This window comes from Typopeltis vanoorti, chromosome 1, assembly GCF_054136105.1.
Source record: "Typopeltis vanoorti isolate ZY-2024b chromosome 1, IOZ_Tvanoo_1.0, whole genome shotgun sequence".
In the NCBI taxonomy this organism is placed as follows: domain Eukaryota; kingdom Metazoa; phylum Arthropoda; class Arachnida; order Uropygi; family Thelyphonidae; genus Typopeltis; species Typopeltis vanoorti.
In genome coordinates this window covers 148550519-148576574 of record NC_143549.1, presented here as the reverse complement: position 1 = coordinate 148576574, position 26056 = coordinate 148550519, and the positions used below count along the sequence as shown (strand labels likewise).

Below are 26056 nucleotides of genomic sequence, written 5' to 3'. Positions count from 1 at the left end.
CTGGTTACAGTGGTCAGTTTCAGAGACTCGGTTTCAAGTAGTTTATATTGTTCTTCCAGTAGTAAAATGATTTAACAGATATAGTAATTCAATACATATAAACTATTGCCTTGAAAAAATGAAGAGTTTATTTTTATTTTAGTTCTGTCTAAAAGAGTGTGGCCCGTGACGCTACCACTCATCATATATTGGCCCTTGTATACAATGAATTTGGTCACACCTGATCTATATGGATCACATTATGAAGGAAAGTGGTATTAAACCTGATATCAAAATTAGAGATGTTAATGCCAGCCGTTTGCTTTATGCGGATGATGTCATAATTCTAAATAAATCCACTACAAGTCTGCAAGATTCCCTGACTAAACTGAATGATTGTTGTAACAGATATGGTATGAAGGTCAGCAATAAAAAGACAAAGACAATGAAAATAGGCAGAATCGTTGAAAATGTCAACTGCGTTGTGAACGGAGAACTTGTGGAATAAGTAAAACATTTCAGCTACTTAGGCACTGTTTTTAGTGAAGATGGTAAATTAAATATGGAAATAGACAACAGAATCAACAAAGCTGGTATGGTAGGAAGTCAACTGAATACATTCATATGGAATAAGAGAGAAATTAGTTGGAACACTAAATTAGCTGTATAGAAGACAATGTTCAAACCAATTTTAACTGATGGATCTGAGAGCTGGATCATAAGTAAAATACTTGACCAAAGACTAGAGACCGTAGATATGAGAGTCCTCAGAAAGATTAGAGGTGTGAACAGATGGCATCAATGGCAATAACATATTAAAAACAAGGATATTAGGAAAGAACTTGACATTGTCGGCATACAGGAATGCGTTAGCAGAGCTAATCTCAGGTGGTATGGTCACTTAAGCAGAATGGGCAAGGAAAGATTAGCAAAACAAGTGTTCTCTGCCAACCAAGGTTTGCAGGAAAACAACCCAGAGGAAGACCAAGATATAGGTGGATTGATACGGTACAAAGTGTCTCAGACGATAGAAATATAAGATCTGATAATGTTGGAGTCTTGACAAGTAATAGACTGATTTGGAGAAAAACTCTAGCTAGAAATTAGTAATGATGTAAATCTTTCATGTAGTACTATCATATCCTATACACCCCCCTCCTTGAGGGTACATGGCAGGAATTTGATGGTGATGATGAGTGGTACACATGGTTGGAATAGATTGCCATTGGATGTTGTGTGTACAAGCAGAGTGAATAAATTCAAGAACAAGTATGATAGGGGCATGTATTATGTGGCTGGTGATGCAAAGATATATATAGGGTAATCAGGCAATACTTGAAAATGATTTGAATAGGTTGGAATTGTGGGCATGGGAAAATGAATGTCAATTCAATTCAATGTCAGTAAATGTAAAGTAATGCACTTTGGCATAATTAGATATCCAATGTCATATTGATGGTGTTATGCTAGAAAAAAACTAATCAGGCAAGGGATCTTGGAGTGTTAATAGATAGGAAAATTGAAGTTCAGGGGGCCATATAGTAAATATTGAAATACAACTCAAAAGGTAATTGCAATGCTGAAACGAATGTCATTTTGCCTCTTTACAAGGCCTTGATAAGACCTCACTTGGACTATTGTGTGCAGGTATGGTCTCTTAGCTTCCATTGTGATTCTGACAAAGTGGAGAGAGTGTTAAAATGATATCAGGATTGTGGAATACTGATTATGAAGACAGATTGAGAATTTGTAGAACAGGAGCAAGTGGGGGTGATATGACTGAGACTTACAAACTTCTGAAAGGGCCATACATGATTTTAGTTGATGAAATTTTTCATTTCATGGAGGGTGGGGAAAGGACAAGAATACAATCTTGGTAGCTGAGAATGAATGCCACCAAGAAGGGGGGGGGGGGTGAGATGTAGATTTTTCTCTCATAGAGTAGTGCGTGATTGGAATGGACTGCCACTGGATGATGTGTATGCAAGCAGTGTGAATGAATTCAAGAACAAGTATGACAGCTAGTGAGTGTTGTAGGTGGCCTCTCTTAATAACAGAGCAAAGACAAGTCAAAGATTGGATCACACGATTCAGTACATTGTGAAAAGTGAGTTTAGTTCCACAGAAAGTGCTACCTACTTTCTTGTTTTTGTTAATTTTATTATGTCTTTCTTATTAAATTATTGTTTATGGATAATTTACATAAATTCACCCTTCATTATGAACAATAAACAAAAGAAAACACAAACCACACTTTTTTTTTAAGCCTTGTAAAATGATGCAAAACTGAAGGTGAATTGCAGGTACCAAAAACTGTTAAAACACTGAAAGAAGGAGTTCTGTTGTACCATCAAGTATAACAATCCGGTGAGAACATGCTTTCCAAGACAAAGTTGCATTTTGTAATATCTGTAAAAATGTTATGGGACTCGTTCTTTTAGAGAAACATGTGTCATAGTTATATTACTTATTTACACAAAAACACAAGGCATAGGTAATACTAATTGTTTGTTTAGAAGGCCACATATTTTGGTGTGAAACTTACAGACCATTTTTGGTGGCAGTGACAGTTGATTACAAGGTAGAATATAAACAATGGATTGTCTGAAACAGAAAGAGCTGCTTGATGCTATACCTAATACAGTGTAATGTTATAACTGAAGAAACATTGGTTAATCATAACTTTAGTAAAAAATAAATAAATAATAATGATGATGATGATGATGATATGTTATTCTAATAAGATTTCTTTGGTCTGAAATTGATGAGGTCTTGCTTCATTGCCTGAACTTGAATCGGAATGACTACCTATCTTGATCTAAAATATCTTCTTCTCCCTTCTATGTGTTAGGCCTACTGGGCTGTTACAGAGTTTTCTTAAACACTTCTAAGTCATACCCATCTCGAGGATAAGGTGACTAGCCCTATGCCTCCAGTATATTCTATGGCTGTAACTGCGTGTGTTCACGGGGCCGGTGTGCCTGCCTTGCAGGAGGAAAAACCCCATATATACTGGGGAGAAAAACCCTGCTGTCCATGCCAAAGACCAGCTAACTTGTCTATGTCTGAGAAAGATCTTTAGGCTCCTCATGTCAGCAACAGGAATCGAACCCAGGACACTCCTTTCCCAGGCATATGGTTGCGAAGCACATAGCGACTAGGCTAACTGCACTGACCTAAAATATGGGAAAAGTTTTATTAGAATAACACATCATTAATTATTTATTTATTTATTTATTTTTTTTTTACAGTTATGGTTAACCTATGTTTCCTCAGTTATAACACTAAGGTCTTTCTGTTTCAAAAATCCATTGTTTATGTTCTGCCTTGCAATCAACTGTCACTAAAGATGGTCTGTAAGTTTCAGACCAAAATATCTGGCCTTCAAAACAAATAAATAGTATTACCTATGCCTTATGTAAGTTTCAGACCAAAATATCTGGCCTTCAAAATGATGATGTGTTACACAAGGCATAGGATTACCTATGCCTTGTGTAAATTTCAGACCAAAATATCTGGCCTTCAAAACAAATAAATAGTATTACCTATGCCTTGTGGTTTCACGTAAATCAGTAATATCGTGGGAGCTGCTGCTGAGAGTAACTCTAATTTGCTAAAGAGTTTTCAGGGACCTCTCAAAGTGAAGACATTTAGGTTTTGTGAAGCATCCAATTTTCACAAAAGATAATGTGACATTGACTTGGACAGAAATCACCCAGAAAACACACCTCTAGCTGCTTGCCAAAAAAAAATGGATTCTAAAATGTTTGAACACATCAGTTGACCTTTAATGGAGTCTATTTATGTACTACTACATTCAATAAACTATTTACTGATCTCAAAAACATTAACAGAATTGCTAAATAAGCATGACAGACAACAAGGCCAGTAGAGCAGCACTAGAATAGCTAGAATGTATTCTAGTACTTAGCTATTTGAATGTGGGGAAAAAAAAAAAAGAATAACAGATTTGATAAAAAGATATAGTGAAAATCGATCAGAAATTACCAAAGCTGTATCAGTATTAGATACATTTACCTGACATGAAGATCTGGGGATTTTGGGGAAAAAGAAATTAAGATTTTGAGTAAGCATTTCAGGAAATAATTTGATGATAATGAAGAAACAGTTTCAACAAATTTGGTGAAAGCATAGTATGAGTTCAAAGTTTTCGGGAAGCATTTAAACATACAAGACGTTTATGAAAGAACAATGAATAATAAGGACAGGTTTCCATTTCTTTCAAAACTGCTTGAAACTGTAGCCAATATATCAGAAAGTACATCATCATAGGAATGAGATTTTAGTCAGATGAATCTAATAAAAGAGAACTTCATGTCATCAACGAATCCCTCTACACTGAATGACTTATTGATGATATATATGAATGGCCCTTCAATGCAGGATTTTGCTCCAGATAAATCAGTTGATAAGTGGTACTTTGCAACTAAGAAAAGACACACTGGAGACCGTCTAAAGCCCTTATGTAAACGAGCTGTGTTGTGGCATACATTTCAAATCCACATTAGAAGAAATGATATTTCCATGTAATTGCGTGCAATGTGCAGTAAGAAATAAAGACTGTATTACTTTGTTTTGTCATTGATCATAACCTTTAGTTTTTTAAAATATCACCTATATCAATATTTATATAAAGTAGATCAATATCATGGGTGGATTTTATTATCTGTCTAGATTTAAGTTTTATTTCTGTAGTGCTGGTCCAGAAACCCAGAGATGAACCATGGAAGTTTTTCAAGCCATGTCGGGCCTCCAATAAGTGCGATGTGGTCTCCCACTGGCTGATGAAATTTATCTCCTAATATATATATATTAGGAGATAAATATATATATATATTAAGAAATAAATTTGATATATATTTGTTAGTCCTTATTGCTTTGTCCACTAATTTACTAGTTTGTATGTTTACACCTGAAGAAATCTTGTGCAATTAAGATGAAATGTCGTGTTGTCAATTAAAATAAATGTTATCTTATCTGGTCTTCTGCCTTATTAACTTTTAGTCATATATATATATATAGATATCCTATGCACAAGTTGTAAGTCAACTTGTCATAACTGTTAGAATGTTAGATGTACAGGAATCATGCAAAATACAAGGGTGTTATTCATCATCAGCATCTATGTGGATCATATTATGAACTGACATTAAACCAGAAATTGGAACTAATTTTGATATTGTATGTTTGATGTAAAATCAGGTATAAGACAAGGGTGCACAACATCTCTACTGTTCATCACCCATGTGGATCACATTATGAAGGAAAATGAAATTAAACAAATATCGTAATTGGGAATATTCAACTAAGCTCTAATTCTTGCAAATGACAACATAATCTTAAACTGATATGAAAACCAACAATAAATGAACTATGAAAACAGGAAGGAACATGGGAAAACATTAACTGCATTCTAAATGGATAATCTATGAAACAAATAAAATATTTAGTAGTGATGGAAAATTAAATTAGGAAATCGATTGTTATCTATTTGAAAAACCAAGTAAACTATTAATAGTAAAAAAGCTATTAAAGGGTAACCAGATGAATAAATTATATGGGATAAGAAAAAAATTAACCAATGCACTAAACTAGTATACAAGACAGTTTTCAAATTTCAAAGCCATTTAACAAATAGATCTAAGAAATGGATCAGATATAAAACAGCTGATCAAAGACTATGTTAGGAAGGCTTAGGTGCTGTTAATCATTCATAATAGAACTTTACAGTATAAACAATGCCAAAAGAGGGGAAAATATATTTATTATACTTACTAATATTTTGCTAGTTTTCTACCCACCATCTTCAGAGTACAGTTATTACTCTAACAAGCACACAGTGCTGAACTAAATAAATATGAAAAACAATTCAAATTGTAACTGAAACTGAAGTAATGTCTTGGACAGAAATTCTCATGAAGCCACATTTCAACCCTGATATAATGGAACTACTCAGATTCATCATGCATTCAGGTTATTTCTTATGGAAAAATAAACAAACAGCAGGATGGGATTGATTCAAACTCTATAAAGAAACTTATAATTTGCAGTAAATTTTGTGGCAAATCTTCATAAAGTTAAGAGCTAAAGGAGCTCTGCCTACATGTAGGAATAAAGGTATTAGACAATTTACAATTCAGTTTAATCTTGCTACCTTAAAAGGGTCAAATGATGATTTAAGAGAGATTTTTTTTTTTTCTGGAATCATATGTACTGCAATGAAAATCAAAATATTCACTCTCTAATTAAGGGGGAAAAAAAAAGTAATAAACAAATGCTTATATTCACTTTACCATTTCAGCATAAAATGCCTTGGAAAAAACTGGGGCTTACCTCTGTTCAATACCTAGGTGAGCATTAATACTAGCGTATCGAGCTGTACCTGTCAGATTTTTGTCTTCACGATATGGAATGTGCTGTCTTGTACGATTATCTCTGTATTTTTTGGCAAGGCCGAAGTCAATAAGGAAAAGCTGGCAGGGGAAAAAAAAAATGGAATTACTAGGATAAAATGAGAGTTGCTTTCAGAAATTTTCCAAATTATGGATAATGCCCAAACTTTTTATCAGTTCATAAGATTATGAATGCACAATTACACTGTTTTCACCTATATGTATAAAAATAATTTAATATATTGATTAATCAATCATAAAGGCAATAAATATGCACTGTTTTATTTAATTATATTATCCACTAGTATGGTGCAATCTTTTTTTCTTCCCCAAGTTCACAAAGCACCATAGAGTAGATATCAGGAATATTTCTCACAGAAATTTTCTGCTCAGTCCTTGATAGGCACTTTTCTTTCAGCTCTTTATACAGGGTGGTTCAAAACTCCACATACAAAATTTGAGGGGAGGTAGAGAACATCAAAATCAACCATACTCACATAGGAAAGCATGACTGGAAACACCACCGGAAAGTACTAACAGGGACACAAAGATACAGAAATAACACAAGGCAGTAAGTAATGTAAAAAACTTTATTAAGAGTAACTGAAATGTTCAATAGCAGTTGGATACATAATATGGTTTCACATCGGGCACTCAAAGTTACAACGATTAGCATTAATGCACTCCTGACACCGACGATGCATTGATTGCTGTACATTTTCAAAAACACCTATTTTCCTGGATATTAGCAGCGGCGATGGCGATTCTTGCCACGAGGTCCATGTCAGAGGCAACAGGCATTTCGTACACCATGGCTTTAATGGTCTTCCACAGAAAGAAATCAATGCTCGATAAATCAGGTGAGCATGAGGTCATGCGATGGGTCCACCATGCCCAATTCATCGAGCCCCAAAGGACCTGTCCAAATACTGACACACAGAAATGTCAAAATGGGCTGGAGTCCCATCGTGTTGGAACCACATCTGCCGATGCAGTCATTGGAACATTGTTCAGTAAATCTGGCAGAACTGCTTCCAGAAAAGTCTGATATTCCTGGGAGTCCAATTGGGATGGAAACAGATATGGGCCGACTAAACAGTCAGAGACGATACCTGCCTATACATTAATAGCAAAGCGTTGTTGTGCAGCACATGATCACACAGCATGTGGGTTCTCATGGGCCCACACACGAGCAATTGTGGTGATTGAAGACCCCTTCGCAGGTAAATGAAGCTTCATCTGTGAACAAAACACAAGTTGGAAAATCCGGGTCTACAGCACTTTTCTGCAGAAACCACTGCACGAATTCCACACGTCGAGGATAATCTTCAGCCAACACGCAATACACTGGATCGAGATACTCCTATAGCAGAGGCAATGGCACGTGTGATTGTCCCTGGATTATTGTTCATCGTATGCAACACCTCCTCTTCCATGACGGGATTTCACATCGATCGTGCCCATGCCTGCGATCCCTGAATGATCCATAGTCAAACAAATTCTGATGCAAATGCGCAAACGTTTGGTGATGTGGATGCCTTTTGTGATACATTCATGCAGCGGCTCGTCCATTACCGTCAGCTAACCCGTAAACGAGGTGCATGTCTGCCATCTCAGCGTTCATAAAATGACGCATGTTCTTCATATGAAGTCGAATGCTTGAATGAGGAAGCCCCAATTGCTCACCTGGAGCACTAACAAACAGCACCACCTATCATTTTCAGGTGGCATTTCCGGTTATGCTTTCCTATGTGAATATGGTTGATTTTGATGTTCTCTACTGCCTGTCAGTTTGTACATGGAATTTTGAACCACCCTGTATAGCATGGTGCAATATAGTTGTTACAATATATAACTAAAGAACTGTCCATTTAAATATGTAGGTACAGAAATAAAGTGGAAAGTGCATGCATACTATATAGGTAATTTCCTTTAAGTGCATTAGATGTTATTCAAAATAACCTGGTTTACACAAATGAGAGTAAAACAACAGATACATAAAATCAATGCACAAAAAAAGAAAACAATGACTCAAGGATTAAAAAAAAGATTGCATATAACTATATGCCAATACAGCAAACTTCAAACTAATGATAGTAGTCTATGAGAGGGACATCCACCTTTTACTGGCATGAGGCAAATGAGCTTCTACCTTTATTATCTCTCTCTCTCTCTCTCTCACACACACACACACACACACACACACACACACACACACACACACACACACACACACACACACACACACACTGAGTGAGCCCTTGGCTCACCCACAGTGCTAATGCATTATAGATTTACAGTCTGACTGTAAACCTTTAAAATAAATTTAAAAAAAGGCAGATTTCATTATTCAGTGTGACACCACCACACTGCCTATTTAAAACATGAAAGTAGGAGAGGATAGGGAAGTAAAATATTTTTCTCTAGAGCCCAACCTATCAGGCATTCTTCCATTTAATCCTGTGTGAAGTGTTCAATGCTGGTGTGCCATTTTTGACTTGCCATAATAATGGTGGCATACATATTTCATATGTTCTTCAAGGCAGATCCATTAATACTGAGTAAATGATATTAATACAAACAGCAACAATCCCTTATAAAATAATGCATGCTATCCTATTTCCTTTTACAAACATGGATCTTTTGAAGCCACATCAAGTTCCAGTAAGGAGAGCAGTTGTTTGCTATGGCAAAAGTTATGTCATGGAACAAGCAGTGGCCCTATTTAGTGTTTTAAGGACACCATATTGTTGCAGTGGGTGCAGGTATGGCTGTTTAAGTAAATATTTTCCAACATGTGTGTGTGTTAGCTTTCTATAAACAGAATAAGATATAAACAGGAAGCACATCAAAAATAACTGGCTAATATACTCAACAAAGGACAGATAGTAAGTTGATTATTTGTTCTACAATGAAGTGTATTTTAAAAGGATGCTAGTTGTTTAAATGCAATCAAATTTTACCTAATATGTCTGTGCAATGGAACCAAATAGCAATGGATCATTAATAAAAAAAAAAAAAATCCAATATTACAGCTTGTCATGATGTCTGGATTTTTGAGGATATATGGAAAAAAAATTTTTTATAAAGGTGAGGGATATGTTCATGATAGACATCAGTGGTTCAGTTAACTGATAAGTGGATGTCTGTTGCTCCCAACCACTGGACAAAAGAGAGAGAGAGAGAAGGGGGGGGGGAGGATGAGGATATTAGATATGTAAATTTTTGAGGTCTCATTCTTAAGTTTCCCAAATTAATGTTTCAGCTTTTAATAATTTATCTGTGTCAAGAACTATTTATTAACTGGGTTTATTGTTAATTAATAACTTTAAAGGAACATCTAGAAAAAATAACTCTTTGACACTATATTCCCTCAGCCATTCAATTTGGTCCCACACAGAGTCAGAATTGCTTCAGTTCCTATAGAAAATGAACTCCTTGTACTCGCATATCAAGTTCACTATTGAACGAATCCAATAACCAACTATCCTTTTTGGATACTGTAATTATTTATAACCTGAGAGGCATGTTGAATTTTCAGTTCATTGGAAGCCAACCTTTACTGGTAGATACATTCACTCATCCTCTCACCATCATCCATCATAAAAAATGGGTATTACTAGGGTCTTAGGCAGAGCTCATACGATCTGCTCTTCTGAACTGAATAAAATTAAAAGCAATCTGACATATAATGGATACAACAAAACTACCATTCAAAAATTATTGATAATTATCATCCTTCTACCTGAAAAATTCTTCATAAATTCAATCTACAAGGTGTGGCTATTGAATAACGAGACCGGTTGCAAAAATGTGGCTTATTATTACAATTGTACAACTTAATTGTTATCCCCTTCAACATACTCCCCTCTCTATCTATATACCATTACATATGAATTTTCTAACATTGGAAGCAGTGCTGCAAGTCATCAGGTGTTATCTGCTTCAGTAGCACTGCCATTTTCTCCTTTACCTGATCCACTGACTGAAAATGGGTGCCTTTCAATGAGGATTTCAACTTTGGGAAAAGGTAAAAGTCGCATGGAGCTAAGTCTGGCGAGTAAGGTGGATGGTCCAACACTGAGATCTTCTTATCAGCCAGATAATAGTTTACAGACAGTGCACTATGGGCTGGAGCATTGTCCTAATGGAGAATCCAAGTGTTGTTCTTCCATAGATCAGATTTCTTCTTTCTCACTCGTTCTCTCAGCTTGGCCAGAACCTCAAGGGTAATAATGTTGGTTAAATGTCTGACCCTCTGGTGCCCATTCAACCATCACCACACCATTGATATTAAAAAAAAAAAAAAAAACGATCAGCATTGCCTTCAGTTTTTACTTGACGTGGGAGTTTTTTCAGTGCATCAATTGTCTCTTTGTTTCTGAATCGTACTGGAAAATCTATATCTCATCACATGTGATGATCTTCTCCTGCAAGTCTGGCTCCACTGTCAGTCAGACTTGTAGTGGATGAGGTAAAGGAGAAAACGGCAGTGCTACTGAAGTAGATAATACCTGATGACTTGCAGCACTGGTTCCAACAATGGAAAATTCGTATGCAACGTATGTGTATAGATATAGGAGGGGAGTATGTTGAAGGGGATAACAATTAAGTTGTACAATTGTAATAATAAACTATATATTTAGTTTAATCCTTTATTCAAGTGTAAGCAAACAAAGTTTGTGCCTGAAGTATCTTCAGGACTGGGGAAACTCATGGCAAAGGTGGACTGAAACCACATTTTTGCAACCAGTCTTGTTATTCAATAGCCACACCTCGTATATGCCTCCTTCAAACGCCAGCTAGGAAGCTGTCATCCTTCCTACCATCAATAAAGGATGCATTTCCACTTCTTTCCTTATCAGGTGCCTGTCAAGTACCCTGCTCATATCATCTTTCCTATTTTTGGACAGACTAGCCATTCTGCCTTGATTAGAATTGAAGAACATCAAGACTATATTGCATTTCTGGAATCTGACAAGTCTGACCTTGCTTCTCATGCTGTTGACACTAGACACAGGGTTCTTTGAAACCAGACGAAACTTCTTTGTTCCAGCAGGTTCAAATCTGATCATCTTTTTTCTTGAAACGCTAAGAAATCATCTGAACCTCAAGTGATCAGACTAATGGCTGTAAGCCAATATCCAAGTTTTGGGAAGTGATCACTATTAATTGTTCATAAGTTTTTGAAATTAATAATTATTTTAATTAATTAAATTTATTTATTTTTAATTGAAATAATCGCAACTTACTAGAATTGTTCCTTTGAACTCTAATAGTATAATATCATATACTTTCACTGGGACCAAGACACTAGCTAATATATGGATGATTTATGACTCATTATTTTTATTCATCTTTTGAAGCAACGGGCTATCTCTCTGGCGATGTCCACATAACGTTGGATGAAATATATTGGAGTTTTGAATAAATTCTATATAACTTTTATTACATATGTAAGCCATGAAACTTACTTTAATATGGATTTATTGTTGTAATAAAGTCAGTCATTTTTTTTTTAGTAATCTGCAAATCTTTTTCTTTTGTGTCTTTGTGGGATCATAACTTACAATCTACTATGGAAAAAATGTGCTATGAAAAACAAACGAAATATGTAAGCTATCATTATTGTAGAAGTCAGAAATGGTAGCTCATGCTGTGGACATCCCTTCACACATGCAATTTAAAAACACCACAATGCTACACAGAAGTCATTATAAGTCTGAATTCTAGAGTAAGCATAATCAGCAATGACACATTCCAAACCACAACAAATATAACTGCACTAATTTACCAAAACGTTGAATCATTTTAAGACCACATTCAGTTCAAAAGCTGCTACTACTTAAAATCCATCCTCAAAATGCTAATTTTGTGTCTATTTTGATATGTTTCTATCATACAATTACATGAGACTGGTTGCAAAAATGTGGTTTCAGTCCACCTTTGCCATGAGTTTTGTACTCTGAGAATGCTAGTGTGAAATCCAACAAAATATCAGCAGTTTGTCTTTCTACATTATTCAACAATATAAAAGTAAGCTTAATAATAGCATAGAGCCAAAAAAAAAAAAAAGGGTCCTGTTTTGTGATGACATTTTGGTGTGTGGTTATTGCACTAGAATTATATGGGGTAAATACAGAGCAATACATAGTCTAGTTTAAAGTTGTAAGCTGGCAGTTAAAAATGAAGGAAATAGAGGAAATGGTTTGATATAAAATCAAGGGGAAGACAAGGATGCACATTATCTCCATGCTTATTCATCGTCTATATGGATTGCACTATGAAAGAAAGTGGCATTAAACCTGATATTAGAATCAGATATTAAACTTAGCTCTCTGCTTTATGCAGATGATGATGTACTCCTCAACACATCCAATGCAACTCTCCAGTATTCTGTAACTAAACTGAATCACAGATGTAACAAATTTGGCAATAAAAAGACCAAAACTAAGAAAATAGGCAAGAACATAGAGAACTTCAGCTGCATTCTCAATGAAAAACCTATAGAACAAGTAAAATATTTCAGATATTTGGGTACAGTTTTTAGTGAAGATGGAAATAGACAACAGAATAAGCAAAGCTGGTATGGTGGGGAGCCAACTGAATAAATTTATATGGAATAAGAGAGAAATAAGCCAAAACACCAAATTTGCAGTATCGAAAACAGTTTAAACAAGTTTAAAGTTATGGATCTGAGAGTTGGGTTAGAAATAAAGCACTTGATCAAAGACTAGAGACCACAGATATGAAGTCCTGAGAAAAATTAGGAGAGTGAATAGATGGCATCAATGGCAGAATCATATTAAAAAATGAAGAAATTAGAAAGGAATCTGCATTGTTAGCACTGAAGAATGTGTGAGGAAAGGTTAGCAAAACAGGTGTTTGATGAAAAGATGGCAGAAAAGAGGCCCAGAGGGAGACCAAGGTCAAAGTGGATTGATTCAGTCAAAAGTGCCTGAAATGTTAGATATGGCAATATTGGAGTGCTGACAAGTAACAGACTAATTTGGAGGAAAATTGATGATAGGAGATTAATAATAATGTATATTTAATCATGTAGTGCTGTCACAGCTTAAACTCCCCTTTAGGATACATATCAGAAAATTGATGACAATGTGTTTATTGCCATATATTCCAATTATAAGACCACTAAACACAAAAGCATTGTATTAGTTGTATCTGGATCATAAAGACATAAAACTTGTTCGCCATTATGACTTCATATGTGCAAAATTATGACATGTTTAAAAAACTGCAAGGGACAATTATATGAAAATAAAATTTACTTTATATTTCAATATCTGAAAACAATCTGAGATATGCAATGACTAAAAATCATGAGTAGTATACTTGTGGCACTATTTAATTAAAAAAGAATTTAAATGAACTGTAGTAGAAAATTCATGAAACCGTCAGGAATATTTTGAGATATACAATAGCAAAAATGCAAAAAATTGGAAACAGTACTTAATTGAGCATACCACTAACTAAACTGTTGCATAGAAGTGCAATGCAGGTAATGCCAATTAGATTTATATCCTTTCAAATTTAATACTATTATTAATGAACCTTCCTATGCATTACACCAATCCCAATGTGAAAATGGTTCTCTGCCTCTGGACAAATATGGATTTACATAGTGTTAGGAAGGAACTGTACAAGAACTAGTATGTAATATGTTTGTGCCAGAAAAGCTTAGATGTGTGAGACAGTGTAGAAAATAAACCTGATATTATCAAAAGTGAAGGGAAGTGAGGTAAGATCTTTTCTTATGAAAGGATGGCATTTTGGTAGCACTGACATTCGCTAGGATATTCTCACCCCACTAGAGACCAGTAAAGAAAATTAGTGTTTAACACATTAGTTATGGAAGATCTTGAAGCTGAATCATTTGAACACTTCAAGTTTTTTTGAATAAATAAGAGGAACAAAGTATAACATCACCAGTAAAACTGTGGACAGGATTTGAGGTTAGGCCATTAATGTATGGGAAGAAGAAGAGTGTGAGCAAAAGAAGAAAGCTTTTGGGTACCCTGCAATGAAAGGGAAATTGGAAAACAACAGTGAATGGCTAAAAAGGAAACTGATAACCCAATTGCATATGGCAGAAACATACTGTAAGATAGTAATTTGATAACATCTCTATTCCTGACCTGATCAAATGCTCTGGAAATATCAAGAACTATGAGTTTCTCCAAACCTTTCCATAGTTGAGTTCAAAGGTGGGTAAGGTGGCTTCCACCACTCTTGTGGAACTAGCAGCAGAATCCATATTGGTGATCAGTGATTAAGTGGAACTTCCAAGTAGCGAAGTTAGCCACTGATGATCTCTCCATTATTTCTGAGTGAAATGAGGTGAAAGCAATGGGATGATAGTTTGATAACACAATTTCAACCCCTTTTAAGGGGGTTGAAATTCTGTTATCCAGAATTCCCTTTTTAAGGGAATGCTGGATACAGACTTGTTTTCATGTTGTTGAGTGTGTGAAAGATAAATAGAAGTAAGATTAATTCTAAGCACATATTCTGAAAACAACTGGGAGGAGGATACCAGGAAGATTTTTTTGATGCCATTCTGGTGAAAGATCTCACAGATTTTAAATAACATCATCTTCCTATATATCCACAAATTCTAAGTACTAACTTGAAACTTAAGTATGGACTGCGCATGCCAATCAATATAACATATACATTATATAAATGTGTTTTGAGTAGCATTTACTTCTGGTACCTTATAAAATATGACTGCCTTTTCTGAATCGACAAAACTTAAATATAGATCCCTGTTATATTCCCTTGATTTCTCAACTATCTGTCTTAGAGTAAAAATCTGATTCTCAACTGCTTTTTGGCTTGAATCCAACTTGTTCTTCCATTAGTTTCAACAGATTTTTTATCACTCCCACACATAAGAGGCCACAAGGCCTATACCAAATATCACTTTTTTATAAGTTGTTGAGCTCTAATCATCTGGGAATCAACTTTCTAGAGAAGAAATCTTAATTATGAAGTACAGCTGCTGTAACATTTTTATACTCTATATTACAAGAATTTCATAGCTTTTCTACATTCAATATATTGAAATTTTCTCATTACTGCATTCTTTTGGAGATTTTCTTCCACTCTTCTGATGCTGGTAATTGTTCCCAGAAATTTTTAGCTACTTATACACATAACCTAGCTTTCTTTAATTTGTTTATATTCTCTGTTTCTTTAAGGATACACGCTGATTTACTAGTAGGAACTATTATTGCTTCCTCCCTTCCTCTTTAATTTCTTGGATCCATCACAGAGTTCCATTTTTTTCCCCCCCCCGTGAAAACAACCATCTGTTAGTCTGAGTCAATCAGTCAACTTCTTTAGATTTTGCCATTGGATTCCTGGTCTCTAAGATTTGGTTTTTGTTTTTAAACTCTTCACTTTTCTCCAATAATATTTAAGACTACATTTTTTTTTTTTAATTGGTGATCCACTGACTGTTCTGTACTTTGTATTCCATTCCTTTAACTGTTTGTTCTACACTGATGATGTACTGTTACTTTCAGTACAAAACATTTGTACCTTTAATTCATTAAAGTTATTATTGTTGGCTTTACATGTGTTAAGTTATTAATTGAAGACTACAGTTTAGATCTGAAAGCTGTTCAACTGAATTCTTTACCATCTTGGAAAAGCATTCATTTATTTTTGTTACTATATAACATTAGACTTGTAATAATAAAAATGACAATGAAAACAATGTTAGTGACAATCTCTAACCATACACAAAACAAAACACATACCAAACCTTAGAGACAACACATATATATCTTTAGTGACAATCTCTAACTGCACACAAAACAAACCAGAACTTTTGTTTATATTTCATCATACTTAATTTTTAATTCTGAGCAGTATTTCATATTTAATTCATAAGCAGTATCAGGTGTCTAAGAAGCCAAGTTACTTGGCTACAACAAGCCACTGAGCCTGACAAGAAATGGAACATGAGATAAAACCGAAGTTCAAAATATGATAACTGATATCATTAGTGGCAAGAGTGTAACCATTAGTGGCAATGGTTACACTCTTAGTCATCAAATTTTTTTTTTGTTCATTGTTAAAATTTAAACAGTTAAAGTTGTCCTACAACTTACAAAAAACAGCTCACTGTTCTAAAAAAAGTACTTACTTTGTTACAGTGTCGACCAATACCCATAAGAAAATTATCTGGCTTGATATCCCTGTGGATAAAATTTTTGTTGTGGACATATTCAATGCGACCAATCATCTAGGAAATTTAAAGCAAAAAAAAAAAATCTTTTTTTTAAATTATTTCATTAAGATTTTTTTTTTGTTATTTAGCTAACACTAAAAATTAACTTACTGTAACATTAACAGATAAATCTAATGACATTAATATTCTCAAATATTTCAAAGAACACTTCTAAAATATACTGCTCTCAGCTCTCCTCTCAAATTTATACAGATGCTTTTTTTTTTATCTTGAAAGGTGAACTTTCTCAAATCATGTTCAGCCTTACGTTGTTGCACTACATGCAAAATTTTATGTGTGTGTGAATCCCATTTGCAAAAGGTAGTAAATGTACCATATATACTATGAATAATATGCTTGCATGCATTTGATGCAAAGGATTTACTCGGATATCTGACATAAGAAAAGAAACTTAAATGACTAAAACTGAGGGATAACAACATACAACAAAATTATTTATATTCTGAACTAGTTTCCCTGGAATACTCATTGGATACATAACAAAGAAGTGAAAAAAGTCAAATACATTACCAGAGAACAACAATTACAAATTAAGTTGCAAATGGACTGCTGACATTTGAAGGTTTCTGGGTGGTGCTGAGCACTACCCAGCTGTATGCCACAGCCAGGTGGCACTGAAGAAATTTAAAACAAATCATAACAATCAGAGGCTATAGCTTAGGTCAGTATTGAGGTGGATTGGGCTGAGGACAATTTCTGTTGATTTGACAATTTTTCTTTCAAGCTCTTTACCCAGATCACTGGACGAACAGTAGAATCTTCATCATCAGGGTTAGAGGACTGGATATAGTGGTGTGCTACAGTTCTTCCATAGGTGATGTCTGTTATCTTTCCTTATTCTTTTATATGTAGTTCAACAGATATTTTCATCTAATCAAAATATGGTATATTGAAGTTACATTAAGGACAGTAAACCCTTGGATATTTTAAGCTGTCATGTTTTGGTTTTATGTATGAAGCAAAGAAAGAATGGAGTTTCATTAGAGGAGTGAAAGAAATGCAATTTTATATTTTTGACAATTTCTGGCAAACTGATGAAATGGAGCTCAGATAATGATCAACAACCTCCAACATCAGATCAGGAATTTTCACCCACATATTCAATTCAATATGAAAAAAGAAAGTACAAGTAGTTTAAGCTTCTTAGACATCCTTCCTCACACAGCCTCCAATATTTTATCAAGCAGTGTCTATTAGAAACCTACCTTTACTGGAAGATATACACATCAAAAGTCTGCTCATCAATCACACCTCCAAAAAAAAATCAGTTTATAAGGCAATTAATTAACAGATTAATTTCCTTCATAATATGGAATTATGAAGGAAAGTGGCATTAAACCTAATATCAAAATTGTCAATCTCAGCTCTTTACTTTATGCAGATGATATTATAATCCTAAATAAATCCTGTACAAGTCTGCAAGATTCCCTAATTAAACTGGATAATTACTGTAATAAATTTGAATATGAAGATCAGCAATAAAAAGACAAAGAATGTGAAAATAGGCAGTGTCTAATCAAAATATGAAAACATCAACTGCATTCTGAATATAGGACCTACAGTCAAGTAAAAGATTTTGACTATTTAAGCACAATTTTTAGTGAATATGCAAATTAAATATGGAAACAGAGAGCAGAATAAGCAAATCTGGAATGGTGAGGAGTCAACAAATTTTTATGGAATAAAAAGCAGAAATTAGAATAGCTATGATATACAACAGTGTTCAAATCAGTTTTATTTTACAGGTCAGAGAGCTTAGAAATAAAGCAGATGATCAAAGACTGAAATCTACAGATATCACAGTCCTGAGAAAGATTAAAGGAGTAGACAGATGGCATTATTGGCATAATCATATTAAATATGAGGATACTTGGAAGGAACTTGCTTGACATTCAGGAATGTGTGAGCAAAGTTACTTCCTGGTGGTATGGTCACTTAAACAGAATGGGATGGTTAGAAACAAATATTTTTGTCAAGATAGCAGGAAAAAGTCCCAGAGGAATACCAAGATCTAGGTGGATTGATACAATAAGCAGAGTCTTAGAAGACAAAAATATAAGATCTGAAAATACTCCAGTTCTCAGAGATAACATATGAATTTGGAGGAAAATTCTCAGGAAACTGTAGCAATGAAGGAAACTTTTCACGTAGTACTATTGTAATATCCTGTACATCCCCTTTAGTTACAGGAATCTCAAAGACGTAAGATTTAAATATTTATCATCTTTATTTAGCTATGTTTGAACATTCCTAATTGAATATTATCTTCTTCAGATACCTTTCTAAATTTCAGATTTCTGAAGTATTGATTTTTACTTCTAATTGCATTCCTCCTGAATATTCTCTATCAATGTGGTTGCTGCTTGTTTTATTTAACAATCATTCAAAGGAGTTTTTCCAAGACATCTAGAATATCTTTATCTGATTTTTTTTTTTGTTCCCTTTTTCATCTTTGATTTCTTTTACAGTACTCTTTCCACCATTTCTAAGCCTGTTTTCAATAGATTTCAGAACATTTTTTCACCTTCCTAATATTTATCTTCTATATTTTTACAAAAAGTATAAAAACACATATAAAGGAGGAAAATCACATATAGGAAAGGAAATGGAGAGAAAAGGAAAAAGTATGTGATTGAAAGGATGAGGATTTTATTAAAGTGCAGGAAGTGGTAATAGCATCAAGAGATTTATCCATAACAATAGTTATGGATAAATCTCTTTATCCATAACTATTGATAAAGGGGTATATGGAACTACAGAGATAGTGACTATGGCAAGCGCAAGAGGCAGCTTGAAGCAATGACATGACAAAGGTTTCTAAGATGCCATTCCTTGGCTGTGATAGGCCATTTAATGCAGCATAAAATGAAGGTAGGATGGGATTCTTACCAAGTCTTCCAATGACTTGTTTAGATAATTTAGCATTCTTACATTTTTCTCTGTATTCTCTCAGGACACAAACTAGTTGACTTATCAGGAACTTTTGATATCCTTTCAATGTTATCTTTAGAGTTTGCTGCTGAGTTTCAAGATTGGATTCTTATTTTCTAATTCATTCATTTGTTCTCGAACAATATTTGTATATTTGAATCTACAAGTCTTTGAAAGCTATTTCACTCTCCTTTTTTAAAAAAAAAAAACTCTGGCACATATTTTCAATATGATATTCATTTTTATCCAACTTACAGCTAAATGGTGGTCACATTCCATTTCAAATCCCCTATATATACTCTTGAATTATGAATAATTGTGAAGATATCACAATTAAAAATAATATAGTTAATGAGACCGGTTATTCATCATCTGGATGGATCAAATTATGAAAGAAAGTATCATTAAACCTGATATCAAAATACTGTCTGCAGAATTCTCTGACTAAATTGAATTATTGCTGTAATAATATGAAAATCAACAATAGAAAAATAAAAGCAATGAAAATAGGCAGAAACACTTAAGACATCAGCTGCATCCTGAAGAGAGAACATACAGAAAAAGTAAAATATTTCAGCTATTTAGGCACAATTTTTAGTGAAGATGGAAAATTAAAAACAGGAAATAGACAACAGAATTAGCAAAGCGAGTATGGTAAAAAGTCTGTTGACTGTTTCTGTTCTCAGGTTCCATACTTGTGTCTTAAATGTTCATGTAAGAAATTATGATGTTGAAATAAGGGCTTCATTCTCCACTCAATTCTTTTCCAAATTTTTTTCCAATATCCATGGTTTTCCAAGAATAAACAGTGTCATAAGTGGATTGTGACAAAAAAATTCAGTTTCACTTGCAGCCTATAATGACTCAAAATAATTGCAAACAATCGTTAAAAAAACAAGTCTGACTTTGAAAGAGCTAAATATAGAAACCTGCTTCTTGCACAAGTAACCTTCTAGTCCCAAGCAAAAGCTATGGGGGTGCAATTTCAACCAATATGTGCACATACCCCCCCCCTCTCTCACTCTCATACGTGCACCATTACTGCATTGTCACCAAATTAAAATCTGATCTCCTAGTTATTCTTCTCATCCTGTCTGCATAGATGAACAATGCAAATTACTTCTGCCTATACCAGGAACAATGCACTGCACACATCCTAAGGGCTTTCACCAAAATGTCATCACAAGAAAAGTGAACTTAGACACCAAAAAAGGGTTTCTGTTTCTAATGTTATCCCATCAATTTGTGCTCAAACAGCATGCTCCTGAACTAAAACATGTCCTTTATACAATATTATATTCAGCTGACAACCACCTCCACAGCATGAAGCAAGCTCGTATTCAGCCAATTCTACAAAAATCAGATAAATACTATCAATTTATTACTCTTGATATTATCATCAATATATCGAAATTAATGGAGAGTCATCAGCAGTAGACTTCAACTGCTAGAAAACTATCAGCTAATCAGCAATCAACAATACAGATTCTGTCAGTCAAGTTCACCAATTTCTGGACATGAGCCATGGATGGTTTGGAGAAACCTATGTTGTTGCACTTGATGTCCAAGTCCTCTTTCTGATAGAGTCTAGCATCAAGAGCTTCTAAGAAAGCCTTCTTATACTCTGCCTTCCACTCTGTGGAAGCACCAGTGGAGGTTTACTTTCATCAGATTTTCCTAACTAATGCAGGTGTCACTTAGGGCTTTGTTATTCACTCTCTTCATTATACAAACAAATGACATTCTCAAACTCACCTCAAATTCTATCATAGTTTTGCTGATGATAGCACTCTCCATTTCTCCTATGATAAATTCTGTAGTGCTCAAACATCTCAAGCTTAAAGATAATTTATAATCAGTGCCCTAAACACTGGTCTTCATAGCATCTCTCAATGAGGTAATGACACCTTTAATTCTTCCAAAACACAATTTTGTCTTTTTTCTCACAAAAAATATCTTAGCTCTTCTTCCCTTACCTTTATTAGGCTCAGCCTTAAGAGTCAACAACAGACCTCTCTTCTTGGACTGACATTTACTCCTGAAACAAGCAGCACTTCTACAGTAACCTAAGCATCAAATAATAATTTTAAAAAATAATAATAAAATTAAAAAAAAACTAAGCATTTTTTTCTGTTGTTGTTGTTCAAGACATTAACTTTTCATCAGGCTAACTAATAAATCTGTGCAAATTCCAACTCTGCCTGACCTTGGAAGACTACTTTCACTTGTAGAGTGGTGCAATAAAAACTTCTCTAAAAATTCTTAGAATTTTTGGTGCCTGATACTGCATGCAAAAGAAGGCAGTTCAACAAATTTATGACACCTCTCCTACAGAGAGAGAGAGAGAGAGAGCGCGAGTCAATTTCTGTATCGTGTTTTTTCTATGGGCACTGTTCAGAAAAACTAGCATTCATCATTCTCCCCATTTCTGTTAAACCAATAATAACACAACCAACTTTCGTGTGTGTGTTTAAGCCCATACATTGATCGTTAAGGAAATGACAACATAGAAGATTTAATAACTAACTTCTTTTTTCTTATGTGGCTCTCAACCTACATGGGTAGGCTAAGGAAATGTTTTTTTCTATTTGTAGAAACTCATAATTTTTTGGATATGTTTTATTATTTCTTGTTTACCGGTTCCAGAAACCCTGCTCTGCTCGAGACCAAACAAAAAACTTTTTCAAGCAACTTTAATTCAAATATTTCACCAAAGTTAAATTGACATAATCAGGGGAAACCTTACAATAGTACATATATGCACACAAGCATTACATCAGTGTGTGAGACTGAGAAAAGAGGAAAAACACAGGGAGGCCATAGTCCTATTGAACTTGATTATGTATTCTTGGCTACTGGGCTGATTGCCTGTGGATGAGTTCTTATATGAGAGGCAACTTGATGCAACCATATTTGTTGGGATTGGGGTAGTTTGTGAGGGCTCAAGCAGATTCCAGGAAAAGTCTCATATTTATACTTGTTTCAGGGGAGTAAAGGTGGCCTTTTTTCCAGTGGATATTATGGGGAGTATCTAAAGCATAGTCTGCTAAACCTGAGTGGCTGAAATGGATGTAGTCTCAGTGTTCTGCAATCCTAATGGTTGGCTGTTCTGTCTGTCTGGCCAAAAAAAAAAAAAAAAAGGTTGCAACTGGTCTTTAGGAGAGCAGATAAGGATTGCTAATTTCTTGTGTGGTTTGAAAGTGATCACAAGATTGTATTTCTTAAGGATCTTAGCCACCTTTTCAGAAGTGCCATGGACTCTGAAAAGTTGATGGATTTGTTGTAGTCTAATGTCTGGATGGGAGGATCAGGGTATGGGTTAATATTTTTTTGATCTGTGAGAGTTGTAGTCATTAGTTAAAATGCTATTAGTATGTGGTTGAATTTAAAGTGGATGCATTGTATTCAGAGCAGATTAATTTTGTCTTTTTGATAAAGATTTTTATGATTCCATACTGTGTGGAAGGGGGGGGGGGGACTGTTGGTGGATTGTATTTATCTGTATGTGTAAATTTTTTATAGAGTTAAGGCGAAGAATCCACCTGGTTGTCATGTAACCAGCATGCCAAATAAGGGCAGACTGTTGTTGCATTCTATTTCTATAGTAAATTAAATCCTTGGTGTTCATTATTTAAGTGTTAAAGAAAGATATTTAGGGTGTAGAAGCCATGTAGCCAGACAGTAGGTCAGGGAACGACGACATACATGCCTTTATTTGCTTTTAGACCTTGCTAAACAAAATAGCCCAAGTTCATGGTGAATTGAAACAGGGCTGAGATATTGGGGGGAAATTCCACTTGAATTAGGTCAAAGACATCTTTAAGTAGAATACTGGTGACTAATGAGGAGAACAAAACTAACCATTAAGTTAGTACTGTGGAGGGTGAAGTTTCTCTGCTTAAAGTGGGACAGTTCTTTATGTGTGAAAGAGTGCTGCCAGTAATCTAAGAGAGAGAGCTTTGGATAAGCATTTGATTAATTTGTATGTGGGTGAGTCGTGAAACAATTAAGTGCAATGGTATGTTTCATAAAACAAACAAAACTGACTATTTACTGCTAGCAGGAGATTTAAATGCATGAATAGGAAACAAAAAATACAAAACAAACATAGGTAAATTTGGCGAAAATACATTTAATCAAAATGGTCACAGATTGCACGATTTTGTCATTTATAATAATATGAGAATAATGAATTCAATGTTTAAACACAAGGAAATACATAAATATACTTGGTCAGCCAGAGGATACAAATCAGTAATTGACTACGTTATCACAAATTTTAAATTAGCGGAGTTAATTATAGGTAAAAGCATATCGAGGCTTTGAATTAAACTCCGATTATTATATGGTATCAGCAAAAATTTGTTTTAAACCAAAGTGGCTAAAAACACACAGAATTGAAAATTCTTACCAGCCAAGCTACAAAATTTCTTCATTACAGGATCCTCAAGTTAGACAACAATATCAAAAATGCACAAACTTAAAAACCGAAACCACACATGAATCAAGTGACATAGAAGATGAATGGGAAAATTTGAAACAAATTCTAACAAAAGCAGCAACAGAAACCTTAGGAATAAAGCACAAATGGATTAGAAAAAGAGGACTACGAGACTGGAACAAAGAAATAGAAAATATAATAAAAACCAAAAAGGACAGTTACCAGAAATGGCTAAATTCCAAAACAATAGAAGCAGAAATAGAGTATAAAAGAAATAGTGCAAATGTAAAATGAGAAGTAAGGAAAAAACATAGAGAAAGATGGAACAATTTCGTAACAGAACTAGAAAAGGATTTATTTAAGCCACAACCCAAAACCTATAAAGTAATAAAACACATGAATAAAGAAATAAAAGAAAAGATAAAAATACAAACAATAGATTTAGAAAATGGGTGACCTATTTCCTAAATCTCTGGACAGATGAGAACAATGAAATAAAATTTTATAAGACAAAGAATGACCTAATAGAAAATATCACAACGTTAGAACTGAAAAATATAATAAAGAAGATGAAAAATAGGAAAACATCAGGCGAAGACAATATAAATATAGAACTATACAAAAATGCAGGTGAAAAATTTAATGAAAGACTTCTGAAATTTTTTAATATGGTTTGGATGTCCGGAAAAACCCTTAACTCTTGGAAAAAAGCACTGGTTATCCCAATCTATAAAAAAGAAAATAAAGACAATTGCAATAATTATAGGGGAATTAGCCTGCTGAATACAGGATATAAAATATATGCAGGATTATTAAAAGAGAAACTAAGCAGCATTGTAGAAAACAAATTACTAGAAGAACAAAATGGTTTCCAAAAAGGCCGATCCTGCATAGATCCAATTTTTACTTTAAAATTATTAATAGAAAAGAGAAGAGAATTTCAAAAAGAAACACACGTGGCCTTTATTGATTATGAAAAAGCCTTTGACAAAATTAGTAGACAAAAATTGTTTAAAATATTAACCAATTTAAACATACCAAACCAACTTTTACAATCTATTCAAGAAATATATACAGGAAATAAAATAGCAGTTAAATTAGAACACCTCAGAATGGAAAGATATATCAAGAGGAGTACGACAAGGATGTACCCTCTCACCTCTGCTTTTCAATATATATATAAATAAAATTATAACAATCTGGAAACAGCATAGCCCATTGGTATACAAATGACCCCACAAATGAAGATAGATACACTACTATTTGCATTGATCAAATAGTATTAGCTACACCAGAAGATGACTTACAAAGATCATTAAAATCATTAAATGATATCTCAAAGCAATATAATATGACAATATCTAAAGAAAAAACAAAAATAATGGCATTCAAAGGAGAAAACCCAATAAGAAGTAAAATAGTGATAAATGATAAAATATTAGAACAAGTAAATACTTTCAGATACTTGGGATGTGATCTATCATACGAAGAAGAAAAACACAGACACTAAAATATCAAACTTTGTCAAAGTAAATGGCATAATAAATAATATATTTAAGCCATCCCTAGTACAAAAACACACTACAATCAGACTATATAATGTCTTGTCAAAATCAACTCTACTATACGGAAGTGAAACATGGGCCATGAAAAGGAAAGATGAAAAACGAATTCAAACAGCAGATATGAAGTTCCTCGGAAAAACAGCTAGATATACCAAGTGGGACCACAAAACAAATGAAGAAATCTTACAATCCCTGAAAATAAAACCAATTAATTACTACATAAGACAGTATAAACAAAAATGGCTAGAACATTTAAATAGAATGGACAACAGCAGACTACCAAAAATATTATACAGATACAAAATAAGTGGAAAAAGAAGAATCGGAAGACCAAGAAAGAGATGGCATGAGACCAGAACAGGCCACTTGGGCTAAATTCCATGTTAGGAAGAAGAAGAAGAAGGTATGTTTCATGAATTTCTGGCAGCTGATATATCTGGAGGGAGGG

At 34.1% G+C, this 26056-nt stretch overlaps 1 protein-coding gene across 1 annotated transcript in view; it reads right to left on the bottom strand.

Moving 5' to 3' along the window:
• LOC150110528 (casein kinase I) overlaps positions 1-26056 on the bottom strand; it is a 173546-nt gene that overhangs the window by 90752 nt on the left and 56738 nt on the right. Inside the window, exons 4-5 of the mRNA XM_090394551.1 lie at positions 16567-16665; positions 6334-6473 (exon numbers count right to left, since the gene is read on the bottom strand). Coding sequence (XP_090250677.1) covers positions 6334-6473; positions 16567-16665 — 239 coding nt within the window. The remainder of the gene's footprint in view (positions 1-6333; positions 6474-16566; positions 16666-26056) is intronic.